This window comes from Orycteropus afer, unplaced genomic scaffold, assembly GCF_000298275.1.
Source record: "Orycteropus afer afer isolate SDZICR_OR568_19922 unplaced genomic scaffold, OryAfe1.0 scaffold00174, whole genome shotgun sequence".
NCBI classification, from domain to species: Eukaryota; Metazoa; Chordata; class Mammalia; order Tubulidentata; family Orycteropodidae; genus Orycteropus; species Orycteropus afer.
The window spans coordinates 5,949,138-5,971,749 of NW_006921761.1; the positions used below are offsets into that span (position 1 = coordinate 5,949,138).

The window sequence follows — 22,612 nt, forward strand, 5'->3', positions numbered from 1 at the left end:
GGCATGCATGGCTGTCGTTTCTTACAAGGGGAGGAACTTATGAGATGATGATGCCAGCTGATAGGTACAGGAAGAGGAAATAAGCATAAATTGACCACTTTGCAGCCACTGGTGTAGAAGCAAACCCACTGTCACTAAGTCCATGCTAACTCACAGCACCCCCAGAGGACAGAGAGGAACTGCACCAGAGGGTCTCCAAGGCTGGCATCTTTATGGAAGCAAAGCCCAAAGCAAACCCGCTGCTATCAAGTCAATTCTGAGTCACAGATCCCCTAGAGGACAGAGCAGAACGGCCCCAGAGGGTTTCCAAGAATGTTATCTTTATACAAGCAAAGCCCAAAGCAAACCCACTGCCGTCAAGTTGATGCCGACTCACAGCGCCCCCTGAGGACAGAGCAGAAGTGTGTAGGATCTCCAAGGCTGCAAATCTTTACGGAAGCAGCTTGCCACATCTTTCTCCCACAGAGCAGCTGGTGGGCTGAACAACTGACCTTTTGGTCAGCAGCTGAGCACTTTAACCACTGTGCCAATGGGGCTCCCTGTAGTACTCACCAGTGGGAGTGAAAATCAGTGGGAAAGGGCATTGGGGACAGGGCATTTCTGTGCCCTCAAAGCCTCAGCAGATGGCTGAAATGTTGCTAACCAGGAAAGGTGCCCTCAAAGCAGAGACATGTGGCAGCCACTGTCCCAACCACGTGGTCCCTGTGAGCATGGCTAGTGATGAGACCAACCAGCATGTCAAGCCTCTGACCTGGTGTGGTGGGGAAGGCAGCCCAAAATCACCGGGGGTCCGCCCTGCATCTAACCATTGAGACTGGTCTGGACCGTCACGCACATTCAGGTCACCGGCGACAAAAAGGATAGGATGCCCATGTAGCTGTGTAAATGCATCTACTGAAACATACACAAGTCATCAGACAATACTCGGTCTTCATGTCACACCTTCCATGGACACTGTGTGATAGGGGCTTTTTCCTAAACCAGTATGTATGGCTGACAGGCTGTGCCTGGTTTGTGTCCCACGATGCACTTCTCCAGCCCCTGACTGGTCGTGATTTCCTGTGGTTTCCTGTTTGTTCTGACAAAGAGCCCGTAACCACATCAGTGTGCTCCTTGGGTGGGCGTTGCCAGAGTGCATCCGAGGGCTGGTTCGCCATCAGAGCGAGTACGGGCCTTTGTTTCCGCCCCAGCACTGCTTACTGATCTTTAAACTTTAACGGATTCAAACATCACAACTGGTAAAAAATAAAAACCCATATTTCAGACAATGTGCGATGTTGTTTAAGAAGAAACGCATGGTCAAGACAGGAACACAGGGCGAGTGGTTTCAGCCTGGAGCCCGGGCTTTAAAAAGACAAAAGCTACAACGGACAGCTGGGCACAGCTGGGGAGAGCGGAGTCTGGTGGCTTACTAGGGAATAGTTCTGTGTCCTTGGTAGACTTGGGGGCGTCCTTGCTCTTCAGAGACAACAGGAGGCTCTGGGCTGAAGGGTCATGTGTCCGCTCTTCCTTTCCAGTGGGTCAGCACAACAAAAAAGGTAGAGTGAGGCTAGGGTCCTGCAGGGCCGAACTGTAACAGCAGGTGAATTGAGTGAAGGGCCCACTTGTCGGCAGGTCGGGCTGAGTTTTTTAATGAAACGCTGGGCTAGGTGTTCTCATTCCCTCCTCCCCGCACTGAAAGCCACTTAGAGCAGCACACCCCTTTATGTCACAGTCTCTGCGTCAGGGGTCCCGCACCGTCGAGCTCCTTAGAGTCTTCGGGGTACAAACTGAGTGTTGGCCAGGCTGTGGTCCATTCCAGTCCTCGGGATCATCTTCCCGGAAAGATTCGGCTCCTGTGGTTGCAGGACTGAGGCCCAGCCCCTAGAGGGCTGACCATCAAACCTCCACCAGCCCCTCACGGGCTGACGGGAACCTCACGGTCCTTAGTGCACTCAGCACCCTCCTGGGGCTTGCCCCCCAGTGACTCCTAGCATCACCCTCTGGACCCAAGTCTCAGGCTCCACAATGCCTGTCCAGCTGCCCTTCAGGTGGCCATGTTGAACATCATGCAGGAACCAAAATCAGGTGGCCCAAATGGGACCCATTGCCCCAGCCCACCTCAGTCAGCCTGGCCTGTGAGTCCCACAACACCCTTCCCACCCTCTCTCTGGCCCTTCCCAATGCCCACAACCCATGTGGAGCCGGCCTGCCTGAGTCGACCCTTCCATGGCCCTTCCAGTCCCCCAAGTGTCTGTGTTAGTTTCCCAGGGACGATACAACAAAGTGCAGCTGTTGGTGCAGTGATTAAACTCTCGGCTGCTAACCAAAAAGCTGGTGGTTTGCACTTCCAGCCACTCCACGGGAGAAAGATGAGGCAGTCTGCTTCTGGGATGATTGACAACCCTGGAAACTGTGGGGCAGTTCCACGCTGTCCTCTAGGGGCACTGTGAGTTGGAACCAACTCCAAAGCAATGGGTTTGGCTTTTTGGGAACAAGGTACCACAAACCGGGGACCTAAAACGACAGGTTCTGGAGGCAGAATCCCAAATTCCGACATTGGCAGGGCCGCACTGTCAACCGGGGCTCTCCCATCTCCTTCAGCTTCTCTGGCTGCCGACAATCCTTGGCCTTGTTCCTGGTCTGGGGGCACCATTGCTCCAACCTCTGTGTCTATTGTCACGTGTCCCTTGAGGCCTCTTCCTCCAACTTCAATCTCAACTAGAAACCACCCCCCTCCTGAAAGTGCTCCCACATCCACCACCAGCCCGAGTCAGAGACAGCCCAGCACACATCCTCACATGGACACCAGGCCCAGGGGCTGGGTGAGGAGGCTCGACATCGGGGCACAGACCCTTCAGGGACATCTCAGAGTGGGCACCCTAGGGACCAGGAGGGCACCGGGCCAGCAGAGCTCAGGCATGAGGTGGGCTGCCCAGCCTTGGTGAGTGGCATGGGGGTAGCCCCCCCTGTGACCCCCCACTTGGACATGCCCTGGCTCCTGCTGTTCTTGTGGTGGACAGGAGGGGGCAGGGTAAGTGGCTCCTGCCTCAGTCTCCCCACCTGTAGCAGCAGGCCATTGGAGGTGACCCACTGTGCCCCAGCTCTGGGCCCTGGCCCAGGTTCTGACCCTACATCACCTGCACCTTCTGGAAGTGGCCTGGTGGGGGCTTCGACCCAGCAGTGGCCATCTCTGCATGTGCACACAGCACTCGGCAGGTCTCACTTTTGGTTTTTTATTGAAAACAAACTTCTGTGCGTTATGTACAGGCCCTGCTCTGAGTGCAGATGGCAGGGCCAAGCCAGGGGGAGGGGTGATGGCAGCTGGAGGGGAGGGGGCCCTCTCACCTGGCCCACCTGGCCCACGTGGCCCCCAGTACCACCTGGCCCCCAGTACCAACAGCTCATTCCTCCTCCCCCCTGCCGCCCAGGCAGCCCCTTCCCTGCCCACGTCAACAGTCCCAGGGGGCACTGACCGCAAGCAGGACAGCCAGAGAAGGAGCCTCTTCCCAAAGCAAAATAAATAGTGAACTGCCTGCCAGGTACCCCACCTGAGGCCCCAGGTCAGGGTAGGAGGAAGCCCGGTCAGGGCCAGGCCAGGCTAAGGACCCCTGCAGGACAGGGCCATGGGGCCTGGTGTAGACTGGGTGGCCCGGCCTGGCCACTGTGGGTGGTGAGCAGAGCTGGGCAGAAGCAGAGCCAGGAGGCCGGACCAGACCCCAAGGCTTTAAGGCAAAGCAGGGTGAGGGTGTGCACAGCCCAGTGGGCAGGCCGGGCCGGCCTTTGGCACAATCAGGGGCGGGCGGCCACAGTGACCACGGGCAGGCAGGGTGGGCAGCGGGCTGGGGGGCCGAAGTCTTCAGGTCCTGCACTCCCACTGCAAGGCCTGGCAGGAGAGCACTGGGGGCACCGGAGGCTTTGGCCAACCCCCGACTCTGTCCACAGCCATGTTCCGGATCCAGCTCCCGGGGGTCAGCAAAGCGTGTCCGTGTTGAAAGATAGCTGGGCCTGGGGAGAGTACATGGGCCGAGCTCAGGTGGCGTCCTCCTAGCTGAAGACCCTCAGCTTAGACCCTGGGTCTGGGACCCCCAATGCCCATACCTTAGACCTTAACCCTGGCCTTTACCCCTGACCTCTCCTTAGCTCTGCTCCCAGCTCAACCTCCCTCGGGGTCTGTGTTTCCCCCAGGACCACCCCCTGCCGAGTCAGCTGGCCTCTGTGTTTCCATCCCTGCCCGGTTCCTGTTCCCTCCGCTTCCCCTGCCCCCCACCCTGCCCCAGTCTCTGTGCCTGCTCCATCCAGCACACGTCACTTCCCATGTCATCTGGAGTCTGTGGCTGGCCTTGCTCTCTGCCTGTGTCTGGGGCCCTTGTCTCCACTGGCAACCATGTGGGTCATCTGTGACCCCTCCAGCTGTAGAGAGCTGGCCAGCTCTGCCATCAGTTCTTGACCCCGAGCCCCTCACCCGCTCCTCCTCAAAGCTGATGAGGCCCTCGTCCTCCGTGTCCAGGTCCTCCGGCTCGTCTGCCGCAAGGGCCCGGAGCTCAGTGGGGGTGCTCCTCGAGCGGAACAGGCTGAGCAGGCGGCCCAGCGGGGACTGCAGGCCCGAAGGCGGCTCCGACTCCTGCTGCTCCAGGTTGTCACTCTGCTTCTTGGCAAAGTTCACAAACACCTGTGGGCGGGGCAGGCAGGTGAGAGGGCCAGCCAGGCAGGTGGATGGGTGGGTGGGCTGGCCAGGCAGGTGTGGTCCACCACGCACATTGTCCAAGGTGGTCTGGCTGACGGAGTAATCTTCTATGCCCAGCACGCCCACCACCTGCTCCATTTTGCTGAACACCTGGGCCAGGGACATGTGCTCGGACTTCAGCTGGTACTGCACCTTTGTGTGGTGGCGCTCCTGGAAGCACGTGCGTGGGGTCAGGGCCGCTCAGGCCAGGCTGCCCCACCCCCACCACACCAAGCCCGCCCACCTTGAGCACCGCCTCCGGGAAGTTCCGGTGGAAGAATCGCACCACGTCCTTCACGCTCTGGCTGACCTGGGTCCGCACGGTGATCATGTAGCCGTCTCCAAACCTGGGATGCAGCCGCGGTGTTACTGCCCCAGGTTGCCCACGAACCCCACCCCGTGACCCGACACACACACGCACGCGCGTGCACGCACGCACACGCGCACGCACACACACACGCGCGCGCACACACACACACACGCACACGCCCCTTACCTGTTCTTCAGGTGCTGGATGCTCCCCAGACAGCGCAGGCGCCCGTTCACCATGATGGCAAGCCGCGTGCACAAGGCCTCACACTCCTCCATGCTGCAGACAGAGGCCACAGGCTGCTATCAGGGGCTCTTGGGAGAGGTGGGAGGGGGAGGCAGGGGAGAGGAGGGAGGAGGCAGGTGGGAGGAAGGAGGACGAAGAGGGGAGGGGGAGGTGGCAGGAGGAGGGGGAGGAACGAGGGGGAGGGAGGAGAGAAAAGGAGAAAGTAGGGAGGGTGAAGGGGGAGAGCGGAGGGGATGGGTGGGGCACAGGGAGCGGAGGGGAGGGTGGGCGGAGGGCGCACCTGTGCGACGTCAGTACCACCGAGCGCCCCGTCTTGATGAGGTCCAGGATGAGGTTCCAGAGGAAGCGCCGGGCCTTGGGGTCCATGCCCGTGGTGGGCTCATCCTGCGGTGGGCAGAGAGCAGCGCTTAGCCGGCTCCACGCCTTCGCCCACCCGAGCCGCCCTGCAGGCCCGCGGTCTCACCAGGAAGATGAAGGCCGGATACCCGATGAGGGCGATGGCCGTGGACAGCTTCCGTTTGTTGCCCCCGCTGTAGGTGCCAGCGGGCTTGTCGGCGTACTTGGTCAGCTCCAGCTTCTCCAGCGCCCACCTCACCACCTGGATGGGGAGGGGCAGTGCTCAGGAACCTTCCCCACACAGCCCCACCCACGCCCCTAGACAGGACCCTCACCCGCGCCTCGTCCTTCCAGGGAATGCCACGTAGCCGTGTGTACAGCTGCAGGTGCTCCCGGGCCGTGAGCTCGTCAAACAGGGCATCAAACTGCGGGCAGTAGCCAAGGCTCTGCTGCACCTGGAGCAGCTCCTTCAGCACGCTGGGGAACCGCGGGCGGCAATCAGCAACCTCCTTCCAGCCCCTACGCCTGCCCCACCGCACTCCGCCCTGCACACACACCCCGCCCCCAGCCCCTCTGCCCGCCCTCGCTGCGCCACGCCCTGTCACGCCCCCACATGCCCCGCCCACAGCCCCTCTGCCCACCCTCTCCCCACCACACCCCCTGTCACGCCCCCACATGCCCCGCCCACAGCCCCTCTGCCCACCCTCTCCCCACCACGCCGCGCCCGCACCTGTGCCCATTGACAAAGGCCTCGCCCCCTGTCGTGCTCTCGTCCCCAGTGAGCATCTTGAAGGTGCTGGTCTTGCCTGCGCCGTTGACTCCCAACAGACCGAAGCACTCACCAGGGCGCACACCCAGGCACAGACGGTCCACAGCCAGGATGCGGCCGATCTTTCGGGACTTGTACACCTGGCAGTGAGGGGGCCTGCCGACTCAGCTGGACAACAGCCCCCAACCTCCACATCCTGGGCCCACCCCCACCCTGAGCCTCAGGCTCCACTTCAGGCCACGCCTGGACCCACGGCAACGCCCCCACGTGTGGCCACTGGCTCTGCCCACCTTGGTCAGGTTCTCGATCTTGACCATGTCCTTGTCCGCATCCCCCCGCAGCACTCGCTGACGCTCGCTGGCCACGTCCACGTCATCCTCCACAGGCTTGGTGGACACGGGCATGCGCCTGGGAGGACACGGTGGGCAGTGCCTGGCCTGCCACCACTTCTCTTCCTCCCCCTGCCACATCCCTAGGCTCAGCCAGTCACCACCCCTGCCACCCGCACTCACTGTGGCTGCCGCAGGAAGTTGTACTGGCACATGATGGTGAGAAAGAAGCCAACAAAACCTTCGACTGTCATGGCCACCAGCCCACGAGTGACGATGTCCCACTCGAATGGGGACTTCATCTTGTCAAACTGGCCTGTGGGGCAGGGGGCTCAGGGCCTGTGTTGGGGGCCTGTGGGAGCCCCACAGCCACCCCGACCCCTGCAGCTGCCCAGGCTCCTCCCCTAGCGGCACTGCCCGCCCTCCCCGACCGCCCTGCAGGGCCCTGCACACACCGATCTTGGCGTAGTACTCGTTAATGTACTCGTTATAGGCCATCTCCATGAGACCATGGCCCAGGTTGTAGTTGGGGAAGATGAGGAAGCAGCTTTTCAAGTAGCTGTTGACAGCCTTCAGGTCCTGGAGGGCCAGAGGATGTCAGGGCCTCAGCTCTGCTCACAGCCCACGCACCCCACCCCACCCCGCCGGCCCCCGCCCCGCCCCGCCACCTTGTCATGCTCGAAGAGTTGCAGCAGGAACGTGGCCACAGTGGCCGTGATGCCAATGAAGAGATTGATGACAATGAGGAAGACATAGGCGGAGCTGGGCACCTCGAACCAGAAGGAGGCTGGGTACATGATGGGTGTGATGGACCACCTGGGGGCAGGCATGGGTCAGTAGGCTGTCCCAGCCCGGGCTGACCAGAGCCTGTGTCCCACGCCCACCCCTTACCCATACAGCAGGAAGAGAGAAAGTACGGCTGGGAAATTGGTAGTTGATGTGTAGGCTGGCAGGTCGAACACAAACAAGATGATGACACAGCAGGTGGCTGGGACCAGGTAGTTGAGCTGCAAGAGTGGGAGAGGGAACAGGGCTGATGGAGGGCCAACAGGGGGCTTGTGTGCTGCGGGGCAGGGACGTGGGGAGAGAGATGGAAGCCCCGCCAGGGGAGGGCTGGAGGGCCTGGCGGACAGAGAGGGAGAAGGGCAACGCCACAAGACAGGCATGGCAAGCACAGAGCCTGCTTGGTGGCTGAGGCCACGACTGAGCTGGGAGTGGATGGAGCTCCGGGGACCAGAGCTGGTGCTAGTGGCAGGGTATGGGGTGGGGGCCTGGAGAGAGGGGCCGGCCGCACCATGTCCCACACGTAGTTGGCCAGCCAGTAGATGACAGGGTTGCAGCCACTGACGAACTGCAGGTGTTTGGCCTTGGTGGACTTCTCAGCCACCAGGAAGACCACAAAGCTGGCCGGCACGAAGGACATGGCCACAATGATGAAGATGGCGATGACCACGTCTGTGCCCTGCAGCCTGGGGTGGGGGAGACCCAAACAGCCTGAGCTGCGCCCCACGCGGCCCCGCCCCACGCGCACGGTCCCCCCCCAAGCCCCTCTTCCTACAGCCCTGCCAGCAACAACTCCCCAGCACGTACAGGTAATCCAGAGAGAGACTGGCACTAGTCTTGTTCATGGGGTGGTTGGTGACAGTGATGCCTGCGGCACAGGAAAGGGCAGACTCAGGCCCTGCTGCCGCAAGGACTCTGTCCAACTCCACAGCCCAGCCCCGACCCCAGCCCTCACCATAGGCCGCTGGGTTGCCCTTGCTCTTAGGCAGGTTGGCGCGCAGGATGGCGTTGTTCAGGCTGTTGAGGTAGGTGGGCATGCTGTGGTAACCCTTGTTGTTGTAGAACACCTGGAGAAAGAGAAGAGGATACAGAAAGGCCCCGCAGGCATCGGGGTCACTGCGGACGCTGCAAGGGGTGCTTACCTGGGCTGCCCTGCGCACTGCGATCTTCCGCACCATGGGTGGGGCCCGAGCGCCAAACGAGATCGGGATGGACTTCTGCACGTTCCCAAAGGTGATGGCTCCATACCTAAGGAGGCAGGTGGGCTCAGTGAGACCCGGCGGCCACTGCCGTGCTGCCGGCCACCCCAAAAGGCAGTGCCCCTCGCTGTGCTCACCGGTGTAGCCGGAAGCGGTCTGAGGTGAACAGCAGGTACTCAGAGACGTTGTGGCCAGTGATGTCGGTCAGGATGTCACCTGTGACGACCCGCATCTGTGGCGGGTGCCCACCCACGCCGCTGGGACAGGAGAAGCCAGTGCCCTGCATGGAGCAGCTACAGCGGACAGGCTCCCGTACCAGGCGGGGCAGGGAGGGGACCGAGGTCCACATCTCTGGGGGCACAGCGCAGATCAGCAGGTCCTGCCCCCTCCCACGCCCCACCCCTCCTATACCATGCTGTGCACCTGCCCCACCTTGCCTCTGAGCCCATCCCCCACCCCCTCCCGTGCCCCCTCACACCCCACCCCTCCTACGCCATGCTGTGCCCCCCTACGCCCCGCACCCTCTCTACCCCTGCCCCACCCCTCCTCGCCCTCGTCCCTCCTATACTCCAGCCTAGCCTCTCGCCGGCTCACCCCTGGCGGCACCTGACATGGAGGTGGGCGACAGGGAGACGTTCCAGGTCTGTGGCAGGTCCTCTTCCAGGGACACAGGGGAGTCGGACGGGGCAGGGGAGGGTGGGGGTGGCACAAAGTTGGACAGGGGCAAGCCCTGCGTGAAAGACTCCAGGCACATGCTGTCAAAGAAGCGGGCAGCCAGCACGCGAGACTCGCCACTGCTCAGGTTCATCGTGGGCCCCAGGGAGCCGTTGGCAGGGGACTTGAGCACGCAGGTGGCACCGACCCCCGACGGCAGCCGGAAGGTGCTCACGAGCTGCTGGGGGCTGGCATCCGGCGACAGCCGCAGTCTGCAAGATGGCAGCCGTGAGTGGGTGCTGCCCCTCCTGCCCCTCCTGCCCTCCCACCCACGGCTGGGCCTTCTCACCGGTACTCCCATCGCTCCTCATTGGCGTACGGGATGAAGTTGCCGCGGGGCTGGGTGTAGTTGTGGTACTGGGACGGGGAGAGGACCAGCGGGGGCAGGTCACCTGGCAGGGAAGCAGGAAGACCTTAGCCGCCCAGAGCACCTGCCAGTGGGCCCAGGCCTAAGTCCCCTCATCTCAGCACCCAAAGAGCCCCCAGCGTGCCCAACAGCCTCCGATCGCAGCACCGAAGCCCAGAGTGGGCAAGGTGGGTCCCTGTACGTGGTGCAGGATCCAGGCCACACCTCTGGGTCCCCCTCAGCCCGTCAGGTGGCCGTACCAATCTCCGGCACAGAGAGGGCCACCGTCATGGCCACACAGACGAAGAAGGCGGGCAGCAGGATCTGGGAGCAGAGCGCCTTGGAGTTCCGGCGGGCACAGTGGAACCGCTTCACCAGGAGCCCGTGGAACTGGCGGATCCGCAGCCACCAGCCGTCCAGCTTCCGGCTGCCCTGGCCAACGCGTGTGAGGGCCTCTGCCTCGGCCTCTGCACAGGAGGCAGGAGCTGAGCGGATGGCCCCATGTGCCCTCTGTGCGCCCACCCTGGTCCTACCCAGCTGCCCCACCTTGCAGGCTGACGTTGTCGGGGTCCTGCGGGTTGTCAAAGAGGGGACGGTAGTCCCCATAGACCTCAGCATAGCCAGCGCCCTCGTTGTCACGGGCAGAGCCCACCGAGGAAACAGACTGCAGCGATGCCTGCGACTCGGCCAGCTCTGAGCACCGGGTCAGGTTGCCAGCAGGAGCCTCCCCAGGCACCGGGGCCTCTGCCCCTGGTGTCATGTCCTTCCCAGACTCCTTCACATCTGGCCAGAAGAGTGCGTCAGGGAAGGAGAGCATCAGAGGGAGGAAGGAGGCAGGGAGGGAGGGCAGGCCCAGGGCTGCCTGCCCTCTAGCCCTGGGGAGCCTGGCCCTCATCCCCACCCACTCACCAGGACCCTCAGGCCCCAGGCTGACCCTGAGGAGCCGCAGCCCCCAGTCCCTGGGGCAGAGGAGGAGTGAGGGGGTGAGCTGGGGCAGTGGGCTCCAGGGCATGGGCCCCAGGGACCCCTCACCAGCCTCGCTGTTCTCCAAGGACTGGTCTTCCTCAGACACCTTGAGAAACACCTCCTCCAACGTTGTGTCCATCAGCCCGAAGCTGCTCAGGTGCAGCTGGTCCAGACTGTGTTCCAGGTGCTGTGGAGGGGCAGAGTGAGGGGGGCAGGACACAGGGCCTGCCGCAGTCCTCCCTGTGCCCACTGGCCCCCACCTGGAAGAGGCGCTCAAAAGCCCCCTTCTTGGCGGCCTCGCTGGGCAGAATGTAGGAGAGTTCGGTGCTGGTGTCCGACACCAGCAGGCAGGAGGCCACGTACTTTCGAATGAACTGGGAGACCTGGGGCTCAGAACAGCTGCGGAGCGAGGCCTGGCCCGAGGGGCTGGATGCCATCCCTGACTCTGGAGGAGAGAGGCTTCACTCAGCGCTGACCTGCCTAGTCAGGATGAGGGCCAGGGGAGAGGGTGAGCCAGGCCCCAAGGGGCATCCATTATACTCATGGGCACAGACCTTGGGGGCCTCCGGGCTCAGCGGGCCTCTTGACCAGCGTCAGACGGTACCCGTCGCCATAGGCACCCTTGAGGAAAAGAGGGGAGCCACAGCACTTGAGCTTGCCATGGGAGATGATAGCAATGCGATCCCCGAGCAGGTCAGCCTCGTCCATGTGGTGCGTGGACAGCAGGATGGTGCGGCCTGGGAAAAGGCGGGTCCAGGGTCAGAGGGCGGGGCAGGCTCCGAAGGCCACGCCCCCTGTCGGCCGGCCCCACCCCCAGCCCAGGGCCGGGCGCTCACCCGGCTTGTACTTCAGGATGAGGTCCCAGATAGCACGGCGTGCATAGGGGTCCACGCCGGCCGTAGGCTCGTCCAGGATGATAGCGCGGGACCCACCCACGAAAGCGATGGCCACCGAAAGCTTGCGCTTCATGCCGCCCGACAGAGTCTGCACGAGCGAGCGGCGCTTGTTGGAGAGTTCCAAGTCTTCGATCATCCTGGCGGGGCAGGAAGGCCTTGGGGGAGGGGACCTGGGGGCGCACTCGCCCCACGGTCCAGGCACCCCGCAGCCACCTCCAGCCCCAAGCCACCTGCCTGCTCCGCCCTGCCTGCGGCCACGCCCACTCCCACCCTTGCGTCACCCCTCACGGCCACGCCCACCCCTCCTGCATCCCTCGCAGCCCCGCCCACTCCCGCCCCTCTCTCGTCCCGGCCGCGCCCCGCCCACTTGTCTGTCTCCTTGCGTATCTCCTCGTGCGCCATGCTCTTGAGCCGCGAGTAGAACCACAGGTGTTCTTCCACCGTGAGGCGGTCAAAGAGCACGTTGTGCTGTGGACACATGCCCAGGTTCTTGCGGATCTCGTCCATCTCCGTGCGGATGTCACGCCCATAGATGGTGGCCGAGCCCGATGTGGGCGGGAACAGGCCGGTCAGGATAGACCTGGGACGTGGGCAGGCTCAGCACCAGCCGTCACACAGGCGGGCCCACCCCGCGGCATGTCACCCCAGGGGCACTCACATGGTGGTGGTCTTGCCGGCTCCGTTGTGGCCCAGGAAGGAGACGACCTGGTTCTCATACAGGTTCAGGCTTAGCTTGTTCAAGGCCAGCTTCTTGTCGTTCTTGTACACCTTGGTCAGCTTGTCCACACAGACCACCAGAGGCAGGTGGGTGGGCTCCTCTTCCATGCCCCGCATCTCCTCTGCACAGGGTTGGGGTCAGTAGGGCCAGGGGGCAGGACTGAGGATGCCCCGTGTCACCTCGCCCCCAAGCCCAGCTCTCCTAGTGCCCAGCGCCTCACCAAAGCGCCGGCTCTCCATGGCACAGGCCTGGTCTTCCTCCATGACGCTGAGGCGGGGGGCGTGCGCCCATGGCCAGCTCCACTCCCAGGCCTCTGTCCGCCCACTGCCCAGCCAGTAAGACTTCTGCAGTGGGAAGTACCAGGGCCGAGGCAGCCCATACATGCCTGGGGGCCAGGGTGGAGGGAAGCTGACCCAGGGTCTGAGGGTGGGCAGTCCCCCAGAGGGGGGTGTGCACCCATCCCGGCCACACCCCACGTCTCCCCTCCTTCAGGATGTACCTGGGTGCACAGCCTCAATGTACCAGGTCAGCACACCATAGACGGCCGCGTCCACCACCAGCATGGTGACGGCCAGCAGCAGGTTAAAGTCGTCCCCTTCCACGGGTGACTGGCTGAACGTGTGCCACTGGATACCCACACCTGCCACCTCATAGAGGGCAAAGTACTTGGAGCCCAGGCCAAAGGCTGTTGTGGACATGAGGGACTGAGGAGACAGCAGCGTCAGTGCGCAGGTCGGGGTGGGGGTGGGCACGCCGCCCAGCCCTCCCGGCCTCCCGCGACCCTCACCGCAATGCACTTCTCGAAGGCCGTGATCTTGTCATGGGCCACCTCCTCGCGGATTGCCACGTACATGTAAGGCACGTAGCTCAGAAAGTAGACGATGCCGCCGCAGGCTGAGGCCAGCTTGGCTTTGGAGTATAGCACCGACACCAGGAAGCTGGGGGCCACAGGGCGGTGAGCCGCACCCGCCTCAACAGCTTCCCCACAGGTGCCGCCCTGCAGCTCCCCGATCCCGAGCTGGCCACAGGCGCTCACCAGAACATGATGGTGGCCACGGCATAGACGGCCAGGAAGAGCCAGATGATGAAAACGTCGCTGTGCATAAGCACCTGGCCATACTTGAGGATAGCCGTGAGGGCCGTCACCGAGATGGACAACTGCACGAAGCCCGTGATGAACCAGGCCACCCAGTGCACCGCATTGTTCAGGCCCATGGTCTTCATCACCTGTGGGCGGGAGGGCAGAGGCGGCAATGCAGCCGAAGCTGAGGTCTGCAGGGCCGCTCTCTCCCTGCCCCTCCCCTACCTCCTTCAGCCGGTGCTCCTTCTCGGCCACTATGTGTTGGATGGTCATGGCCACAGAGTAGACCCAGGAGATCACCATGCACAGTGGCATCATGTGCTCAATGACAAACAGGAAGCTGGAGGAGGGGGAGGGCGTCAGGGCGCCAGAGTGCAGAGTGTCAGGGGGCAGGGCACCAGGGTGCAGGGCACAGGGCGCCGGGGTGCAGGGCTTCAGGGTGCAGGGTATCAAGGCATCAGAGCACAGTGTGTCAGGGTGTCAGGATGTCAGGACGCAGGGTGTCAAGGAGCCAGGGTGTCAGGGCACCAGGACGTCATGGCGTTAGGGCGTCAGGATGCAGGGAGCCAGGGTGTAAGGGTGCCAGGGCGCAGGGTGTCAGCACATCACGCGCAGCCCAGAGCCCGCCTGGGGCCCACTCTCCCGCCGCTCACTCATCACGCGTGTAGCAGGGATATGGGAACATTTGCACATAGTTGCCCGGTTCCACCACGTCGTGCCCCACGAAGGTGTCGATGATGGCGCGCTCCATCATGTCTGCGGGCGGAGTCAGCTTCAGGGCCCAGCCTGCCCGCAGTCCCACACCGCCACCAGTCCCAAGCCGGGCCCTCACCCTGGATCCACACGAAGCCGTACAGGAAGTAGAAGCGGCCCCCCGTGTTGGGCCCCGGCCGCCAGTAAGCCCGACGGATCTCGTTGGTTTTCTCTGTGAAGCTGGAGTTCTGGCGGATCTTATAGTGGACGTGGGGCGGGAGGGAGCCGTCCTTCCGAGTCTGGAAAATAACACCTGGGGACCCGAGGCCGGGTGGGTCGTGGGGGTCGGGCTGGGGAGCAGGGATGGGGCCTGGGTCGGGGCTGGGGGGGCAAAGGGTTGGGCGCCGGGGCGGAGGGTGGGTGGGGCCCGCGGCTCACTGGCGAACACTGTGACGTTGTCCTGGTAGGCCTGGTTCAGCGTGTAATTCACGATGCTCTCCTCATCTGGGAAGCCTTTGAAGATGTCCACGCTCACCTGGGGAGAGCACCGCGGCTGGGCACACCTGGCACAGGAGCACGGCCCCGGGGTGCCGCCCCCCCCACCGACCCCGCGCCCCACCTTGGACATGAACTGGATCCATCCACAGGCTGCGTTGTCGATGGTGTCAAGCTGCTGCAGGAGGGCAGAGCCGTTGGGCAGCGAGAAGTTGTCCTGACGCAGGGCCGGGGGCAGCTCCTCCAGGGACAGGTTCAGCGCTTCGGGGTGCAGTCGCAGCTCCGCCACGTACTAGGGGTGCAGGGGCAGCTGAGACGGTGGGGGGTGCCAGCCGCTCCCCCGAAGTGGGGCTGCCCCCTGCCCCCCACAGCCCCTGCCCCAGCCCCGCGGCACCTGCTGCAGCCAGTGCAGGTGCTGCTGCAGCCGGCCCTGCTGCAGGAAGCTGCGGATCTCTGAGGAGATGTTGAGCCAGACCTGGGCGTAGTGGGTCACGTTGCCCACGAAGGCAAAGGTCTCGTTGGCCTGTGGACGGTGCGGGAACTGGAGTGGGACTTATGGAAGCATGGCGTTCTGTGCCCACCCCTCATGGCTGCCCAGCTAAATGGCTCCTCCCGACCATCCACCAGCGGCCACACCCCAGCTGGACAATGGCATCCCTCCCCACCCCCAGCCTTCCAGAACCTTCCGCTGCCCCCGCCCACCTTGAACCTGCTCTATCCAGGGCTCGTGAACAGTGCGTGTCCCTGTTCCCATCCTACCTCACAAAGCCTCTGGGAGGCCCCTTCTCCACACCCCCTTAATCAGCCCTCAACTCTCCCACCCACAGGCTGACCCCTGCCAGGCCAGTTTGCAGCCCTAATTTCTGCTAGTTCCAGACGAGGTGTCCTATTTCCCTGCCCGGGCTGTGCCTTCCCCACTCAGCAGGCTCCCAACCAACTCAAGTAAAGCTTCCTCCCCTCTGATGTGCCCAGCTGCCAGGCGGACATCATCCCCCACTGGGTCCTGTGCCAAGTACTGCCACCGGGACACGCCTCCACCTCCAGCCCCACCCGTACTGCCCAGGCCCTGGTCACAGCACTGGGCCCGGCCAAAGGCTAGTTGCTCCAGTACTTTCCCAGGGGAGACCCCCAAGGATGAAACCCACCAGGTACCCTTGCAGCTGGGACCCTCCCCCAGGATAGCCACCTGCGGAGCTCTAGGGCCCATGTCCCCCGTGAAGCTGTGCCCCCACATGCCAACTGCTCTGATGCCCTGTCTGCTCCTGACAGAAAGGACGCAGCCTGCGCACTGCGTGCGCCAGCCCCGCGCACCAGCCCCGCGCACCTTCAGGATGACACGGTCGGCCTCGGAGCCCGCGGGCGCGTACAGGATCTTGGGGTTGCTGGTCATTAGATGCACCAGGAGGCCCAGATTCCGCTGCTCCTTGCTCGTGAAGCCTAGCGAGCTCATGTTGCCCCGCCGCAGCGCCTCGGGCTCAATGGTGCTGCGGAGTGGGCGGGGTGTAAGGGGCCTCGGCGGGGCGTCAGGGGCCTCGGCGGGGCGTGGACTGGGGAGGCACCCCGGACCGCGGCGGCGTGGAGCAGGACTCAGAGCCTGGAGAACTGGTGCGGGGCGTCTCGGTTCCAGGAGGACACGAAGGGTTGAAGTAGGGTGGTACACCAGGAGTGGGGGTCAGGACTTCAGTGACGGGCAGGGCATCAGGGCTGGGTGAAGTGGGGCTTCCAGTGGCTGGGGCGTCAGGGCTGGGACCTCGCGTGTGGATTCGCTGGGTGTCAGGAGTGTGGGGGGCTTCGATGTGGAATGGAGATTGGGGCGGGATTGCAGGTACTGGGGGAGGGGCATTGCCTCAGCAACGGGGAACAAGGCGGGGTCGGCCCCCCACCTACCCCCTCATCCACCTACCCACCACCCACCTACCCCTCCACTCACCTACCTCCCCACCCACCTACCGGTTGTTGCCACATAGGATGGGCTGCAAGCCGGCCCAGAGCTGCACAAAGGCCGCGCACTGGCCCTGCAGCGCGTCCACGGAGGCTGGGGCTGCAGCCGGCGGACCGCCCTCCTCCACTGTGGCGTTGGCCCCCACGCCCGGCCCAGTGGCGTTGGCCGGACCGCCAGAACCGCTGGCGGGGGGCGCGGGGGCCCGGCCCGCACAGGCACCCTGGGGCAGCAGCAGGGCCAGGGCTGAGAGGACGTCCACGTCCCGAAGAAACTTCTGTGCGTCCAGCAGGTCCTCCAGCAGCGCCTGCAGCCGCCGCGGGGCTGGTGGCTGCTGCTGGGGGTCTGAGCCGTTGGCCACATCCAGGCCCAACTGGGGAAAAACGGCCACGTGAGGAGCTGTGGCCCCAGGGAGGGGTGCCTGGGGGAGGGATTTGCGGGTGGGGTAGCTGAGGCCGGGAAGTTGAACTGGGCAGCAGCAGAGGACAAAGCTGGAAGAGGGGCTGAGGGTCTGCAGCCTGGGTGAGAGGGGTGGGGGACAGTGATGGGGTGAGGGCACGGGGGGGGGGGCACGGGTTGCAACGTGGGGGGAGTTGGCCACTGGATGACAGATGCGGCTGCCCTCAGCCTCAGGCCCTGGCTCTCCCTGGGGCACTGGCAGCATTCCCCCACCTGGCCCTCGGCCCTGCTGTCCAGTTGGCCGGCAGGGTCTCACCTGCTGGGCGATCTTGGCCGTGTCCAGCTGGTTCCGGAGCTCAGCGGCCAGCCCGGAGAAGCGGCGGGCCCGGGAGGTGGCCTGCCCACCACAGACAGCAGCCCGGTAGGCCTGCAGCGCGCTCTCCTGGCCCGCTCGTGCCCTGAGGATGCGGCCCAGCCCCCCAGAGCCCTGAGTACATGTGAGACGCTCTAGGAGGGCAGGGGCCAGCAGCAGTTCCTGGGAGGACAGGACAACCATGGGGCCAAGGGCAGGGTCTTTAGGAAGGAGCACCCACCCTGAACCAAGAAAAGACCAAAAGCTTGCCCGAGATGGCCTCGCCCCCAGCTCTGCCCAGGTGTGGGCCTGAGAAGTCTGCAGCTCAGAGCTCCCACATCCACGTGCCACTGCAGACTCCCCAGTGTCTGCCTTCACTCCGGAGGGACCCCAGCTGGGAAGAAACCCCTGCTCAGAGGCAGGAGGCATGCTTGCCAGCCGTCCTTCCTCACCTCAGACTGCAGCAGGGGACTGCCACCCAGACGGCTCCAGGGCTCCTGCTCCTGGGGGAGGCTGGAACTCACATGCAGGGCAGGTGAAGGGCCAAAGAGCAGACGATTGACCTGGGGGCCGGGGGAAGGGGGCATGACTCAGGCTGGGGGGACTGGAGAGCCTGGCCCTGAGAGCCCCTCTGAGCCCGGCAGGGTGGCTCAGCTGCCCTTGACCCCCCACCACCATCACCACCAGGAGCTATGGTGCAGGCAGAGCTCAGTGGCCACGGCTGGGAGCCGCTCCCATGGGTGCAGGCCACCCAGGCTAGTGGGGCAGCCCTTCACCTCAGGCACGTCCACCCTGGCGTCCAGGAGGGCCTGTGCTGTGCTGTTAGGCAGTGACAAGTTCTGTGTCAGGAAGCGCCAGAGCTCCTGCGGGTCCCTGGCCACCGAGTCCAGAGAGAAGGCAGACACTGGACAGAGAAGAGGAAGGGTGAGGGCCAGCTGCACCCTGCTGGCACGCTGAGGGGCCCTCAGCACAGGGCTCAGCAGTGCCCGTGGCGTGGGAACCAAGGGCCAGGTGGACGGGAGGCAGGGCCCACGGAGCCGGGCCTGGCCACCCGCCTGCCCTCCAGGCCCCCGTGTACCTGCAGGGCTGTCCACATCGTGCTCCCAGGTGCCCGGGCTGGTAGTCAGGGCCTCCAGGTGCAGCCGCAGGGCCTCGAGCTCCGAGCCCAGGCTGGGCCGCTCCGGGTCGAACAGGTTACCCTCCTCCACCACCCGGCTGAGCCGCTCCAGAAGCTGTGTGACCCTGAACCGCGATGGATGTCACCAGGGGCCCAGGGGCAGGGGGGCGGGGCTTCGGCAGAGGGGACACTCACGTGGAGTTGGTGTACTGCAGGAAGCCAAACTCGTCCCGCTGGCCATCAGGACACAGTGACTGCATGACGGGAAGGATGCCCGCAGAGGTGAGGGGCGCGGCCGTGTAGAAGGCTGCAGGGGTGGGCGGGCGGGTGAGAGGGCCCAGAGGGGCCAGGGGAGAGCAACCGAGAGGACAGGGAGACAGAGGCCGAGAGGAGAAACGTGGACAAAGTCAGAAAGGAGAAGCAGCTGGAGGCAGAAGACAGCGGGCAGCAGCCGGGCCCCAGCTGTGCCTCAGGCCAAGCATCTGGACCAGCGACTCCAGAGGTCAAGCAGCCACTCACTAGCCCCCTCAGGACACTGTCGACCCTCAACCACACAGACCTAAAACACCTTGAAACACAAGGGTGAGGCCTTGCCCACAGAGCCCAGGGGGGAGCCACAGGGACCCCACCGGGCAGTGACCTCTGACGTCTCTGGTCAGCAAGTTAGCAGTATGAGTGCAACAGCCCCCAAGGGTGTCAAGAGAGAGAAGCCAGTCTAGCCCAGCCTCAGTCCTAGGTTAGCCGGGCCCCAGCCCCAGGCTAGCCCACACATCTGACCTGTAAAGTGCACGGTCAGGAAACCCCAGGAGAACGAGAGATACCCCAGCAGCCTGACCTGGCCCAGCTGTGGCCCAGCACCTGACCCTTCCATACTCACTGCCCCAGGCTTGAGCCAGCTGCCCCTGACAGCACAGAGGGGCCTACAACTCCCCCCGCCCCCTGCCAGGCCTGGGAGAGGTGGTTAATGCAAGCAGGGAGGGGTGCTCAAGCCGCACCAGGAGGACCCCACCGGGGCCATCCGGCTGCTGCCGCCTGGGGGCCAGCCTGGAAGAAGCGGCTGCTCACTTACAGACTGCATGCGGCCATGATGGAGGAGTAGGAGGGCAGAGACCATGCGTGGGCGGGGCGGGGCCGAGACAGAACAGAGGAGACCAGTGAGTGCCCGAGCCCTGCCGGGAACGAGCACCCGTGGGCACTCGTGGCCCAGCCACATCCTTCTCGGAGCCCAGCCGCAGGGCCAGAAGGCAGGCCCAGGATACACATGAGAGCGGGCATGCGGACTGCTTCCCGGGAACCACACACGGGGACAGGCGGGCACATGCGTGCAGACACACACGCCCAGGACACGCGTGCCTGACGTGGTGAGGACGCCCGCCCAGCCCCAGCCGCGTCCCGGCCCGGACCCTCACCTTCCTTCACAGAGATGGTGGGTTTCTTCTGTCGCAGCCCCAGCAGGATGAAGAAGAGGACCAGAGGGATGAAGATCTCAAAGGCCAGGACCCACTGTGAAGGGCAGCCACGTGAGACCCCACCCAGGAGCCCTCCCCGCCCTGCCAGGCAGCTCTCTCCCCTGAAGACAGACCCCTGCCAACAGGGCCAGCCCATGTGCTCACCGGGGCCATGGAAGGTCAGGCCAGCCCCTCCCCAGCCACCAAGAAGGCAAGCGTTTCCCGGCCTACGAGAAGCAGGCTCCGACTGCCAGCAGACAGTCGTCAGCCTGTGGTCCCCTCTGACCTACGTGTCTACCAGCTCGTCTTCCCCCAGCTCAACCTGGAAGGGCTGCCCTGTCAGGATCTTGGGGCCCATTTAAGTCACGTTTGCTCTCTGCCCCCACCGACAGCTCCCACACTCCTGGGATCAGCCAGCACCACCCAGGCCCTACCCAGGAGGCCGGCGAGATGGGCCCTGACGGTGAGCCACCAGGAACATCCCCAGGCCCCGAAACCAAAAGCCCTGGCTCCTGCCCCAAACACAGGCCAGCTCAGGTGGGAGTGGCAACCTGGCGGGTCCCTGGCCTCAGAACCAAGCCCCTGTCACAGGTTTTCCTGGAGGCATCTGCTGCCCGGGGCTGGGCACCACCATGAGCCCTGGTGGGACCTACTCTGAGTGCCAAGAGAAATGCCAAGACCTCCCAGCCAGGCTCAGCCAAGTCTGGTAGGCAGGAGGCCTTCTTCCGGCCTCACCACCAGCTCTCCAGGCACGGCTCCCCCCACATGGATCTGCCCGCAGGGACCAGAGTCCCTTCTCCCCCACCCCACAGCAAAGCAGACTTCAGACACTCAGCACCGAGGCGTCCCTGTCTGGCTCAGGGCTGGCCTGTGCCAGAACAGGGCAGCTGCTCTGTTTACTGGTGCTGACAATGGCACTCTGTGGCCCCAAACCCACCCGCCCCAGCCCGTGCCAGCCTCCACTCCTCCCAAGTCAAGCTGGAGCCCAGGGCTGGTCCAGGGGTCATCACAGGCACCCATGAGGCTGCTCGAGCAGGTGCCAGCCAAAAGCACGCGGGTGGGGGTGGCTGCGTGCGAAGGCAGGCGCTAGAGGCCGGGGTCACAGCCACAGCGACAGCCCTGCCCACACCCGCCCCCCCACCGGGCACCTCTGTTGCTGTAGCTGCAGCAACAGGCCATGGCCGCCTCCCCCATCGCTATAGCAACAGCCTGGCACGCATGAGCTGCTGGGAGGAGGTGGAGAGGCCTGGTTGGCAGTGGGGCGGGAGGGCATCTGGTTACAGGCCAGCAGCATGGGCTCAGCCCCACCTGAGTGCACCCCCTCCCAAGCCTGCAAGGCAGCCCAACCCCTGCCCCTCAAAACCAGCCCAGGGACCCCCTGGATGTCCATGCAACCCTGAACCCTCCTCCTGTCCCCAACTCCTGCTGTGACCAGGGGGAACAGGGGAGGCCTAAGGGCAGTGTTGCCACGGTAAGTGCGGGGAGGCAGTGCCACCTCCCACCCAGGGACTTAGTGACAGGATCTGGCCCCTCCTCCAGGTGCAGCCTGAGGTCCCAGGGCTGCCGGCTCTAGCTGAGAAGGCCACACTCACGAACGGGGAGACCAACGTGCTGTGCTTAGGAGGAGAGTCAGCGGGATGTGAGGTGGTAGGCTCCCACCTTCCACAAGACGACCTCCCCCTTCGCAGCATGGAACACACAGGCAACACCTCTGCCTGCCCGGCCCAGGCCCCAGGGCCCAGCTCTGAAACCTAAGACCTTTCCTGGGACAGCCAGGGGCATGCCTCCAGTCCCAGCTGGTCCCAGACCCAGGTGCAAGCCAGGCAGGGTCTGGGGCAAGGATCCCTACCCACTTGGCTCCGAGGCCAAGAACCTTTTGTAGGACCCAGCAGAACCAGCTCTGGGGGGCATCAGGATGGGGCAGGGCCCAGAGAGGTCAGGGTGACCCAGACTAGCAGTGGGGGCTGCTCCTGGGGTGGGTATGCTTTCCAGGTGCCCCCACAAGCCCTTCCTGTAGCCTGGACGTCCCTGTCGGATGCTGGGGCCACAATACCAGCCTCTGCTCCCAGCCCCTGGTGTGGGGGTGGGCTCCTTACTGCCAAGAACCCCCAGGGCTGACACCCTGGGGACCTGAAGCCTGGAGCTGGGAGCTGTACCCAGGTGGCCTGGGGCTGTAGGCCTGGTCCAAGTGGTCCCACCCAGCTGACCGCAGGCGCCCTGGGTAGGGAGTGTTCTGGACCCTGGCTCCCTGCCAGGGCCAGGTGCCTGGGAGAGTCCTTGGAGGCCACAGTGATGCCAGCCCTCCCCCAGCCCCAGGTTTCTCGCTGTGCATTTTAAAGGCCCTTCCTTCCCAAGGAGACAGGACCAGGTGGGACCACAGGGGACCCAAAGCCACCTGAATCTGACCTCTCTGGGCCCCAGCCCCATCCTGGAAGATCCCAAAGACCCATTTAGAAACTGAGGCTGCAAGGCCTCTCTGGCCATATGCCTGTGGCCTCTGCCCACAGATGTCCCTGCCTGCCCTAGCCAGAGACAGAGGACCACCCAGGGTCCCGCCCACCCAACCCTGCCCTCACCATCCCTGACTGGGGCTCTGGCCTCTGCCCTTGGTCCCTGGCTTCCCCAGGTTAGGGGATGTGGGGGTGGGGGGACAGCAGCAGGGAGATCTGGTCCCAAAGGACAAAAGGGTGCTGAGACTGGGGCTGGCGGAGGCTGGGGCTGGCGGAGGCTGGGAGAACAAGGATGCGCCTGATGGCGACAGAGTCCCAGGC

The 22,612-nt window shown here is 64.2% G+C and overlaps 1 protein-coding gene across 1 annotated transcript in view; it reads right to left on the bottom strand.

Moving 5' to 3' along the window:
* Window positions 1-3,951: 3,951 nt before the first annotated feature.
* Window positions 3,952-22,612, bottom strand: part of ABCA2 (ATP binding cassette subfamily A member 2) — a 22,072-nt gene continuing 3,411 nt past the window's right edge. Inside the window, exons 2-49 of the mRNA XM_007947062.1 lie at window positions 19,803-19,896; window positions 19,463-19,465; window positions 18,589-18,700; window positions 18,355-18,518; window positions 18,053-18,180; window positions 17,729-17,839; window positions 17,241-17,459; window positions 16,537-16,898; window positions 15,911-16,070; window positions 14,981-15,109; window positions 14,711-14,878; window positions 14,530-14,626; window positions 14,231-14,404; window positions 14,052-14,154; window positions 13,624-13,738; window positions 13,354-13,544; window positions 13,105-13,255; window positions 12,817-13,021; window positions 12,538-12,702; window positions 12,258-12,438; window positions 11,967-12,179; window positions 11,540-11,736; window positions 11,258-11,440; window positions 10,964-11,148; window positions 10,770-10,890; window positions 10,284-10,520; window positions 9,998-10,204; window positions 9,681-9,783; window positions 9,284-9,603; window positions 8,815-9,028; window positions 8,621-8,726; window positions 8,434-8,545; window positions 8,286-8,346; window positions 7,990-8,164; window positions 7,587-7,702; window positions 7,364-7,511; window positions 7,151-7,274; window positions 6,879-7,011; window positions 6,657-6,774; window positions 6,328-6,506; window positions 5,933-6,074; window positions 5,725-5,859; window positions 5,542-5,645; window positions 5,202-5,294; window positions 4,950-5,052; window positions 4,739-4,876; window positions 4,445-4,651; window positions 3,952-3,987 (exon numbers count right to left, since the gene is read on the bottom strand). Of these exons, the coding sequence (XP_007945253.1) occupies window positions 3,952-3,987; window positions 4,445-4,651; window positions 4,739-4,876; window positions 4,950-5,052; window positions 5,202-5,294; window positions 5,542-5,645; window positions 5,725-5,859; window positions 5,933-6,074; window positions 6,328-6,506; window positions 6,657-6,774; window positions 6,879-7,011; window positions 7,151-7,274; window positions 7,364-7,511; window positions 7,587-7,702; window positions 7,990-8,164; window positions 8,286-8,346; window positions 8,434-8,545; window positions 8,621-8,726; window positions 8,815-9,028; window positions 9,284-9,603; window positions 9,681-9,783; window positions 9,998-10,204; window positions 10,284-10,520; window positions 10,770-10,890; window positions 10,964-11,148; window positions 11,258-11,440; window positions 11,540-11,736; window positions 11,967-12,179; window positions 12,258-12,438; window positions 12,538-12,702; window positions 12,817-13,021; window positions 13,105-13,255; window positions 13,354-13,544; window positions 13,624-13,738; window positions 14,052-14,154; window positions 14,231-14,404; window positions 14,530-14,626; window positions 14,711-14,878; window positions 14,981-15,109; window positions 15,911-16,070; window positions 16,537-16,898; window positions 17,241-17,459; window positions 17,729-17,839; window positions 18,053-18,180; window positions 18,355-18,518; window positions 18,589-18,700; window positions 19,463-19,465; window positions 19,803-19,896 (7,242 nt within the window). The remainder of the gene's footprint in view (window positions 3,988-4,444; window positions 4,652-4,738; window positions 4,877-4,949; window positions 5,053-5,201; window positions 5,295-5,541; window positions 5,646-5,724; window positions 5,860-5,932; window positions 6,075-6,327; window positions 6,507-6,656; window positions 6,775-6,878; window positions 7,012-7,150; window positions 7,275-7,363; window positions 7,512-7,586; window positions 7,703-7,989; window positions 8,165-8,285; window positions 8,347-8,433; window positions 8,546-8,620; window positions 8,727-8,814; window positions 9,029-9,283; window positions 9,604-9,680; window positions 9,784-9,997; window positions 10,205-10,283; window positions 10,521-10,769; window positions 10,891-10,963; window positions 11,149-11,257; window positions 11,441-11,539; window positions 11,737-11,966; window positions 12,180-12,257; window positions 12,439-12,537; window positions 12,703-12,816; window positions 13,022-13,104; window positions 13,256-13,353; window positions 13,545-13,623; window positions 13,739-14,051; window positions 14,155-14,230; window positions 14,405-14,529; window positions 14,627-14,710; window positions 14,879-14,980; window positions 15,110-15,910; window positions 16,071-16,536; window positions 16,899-17,240; window positions 17,460-17,728; window positions 17,840-18,052; window positions 18,181-18,354; window positions 18,519-18,588; window positions 18,701-19,462; window positions 19,466-19,802; window positions 19,897-22,612) is intronic.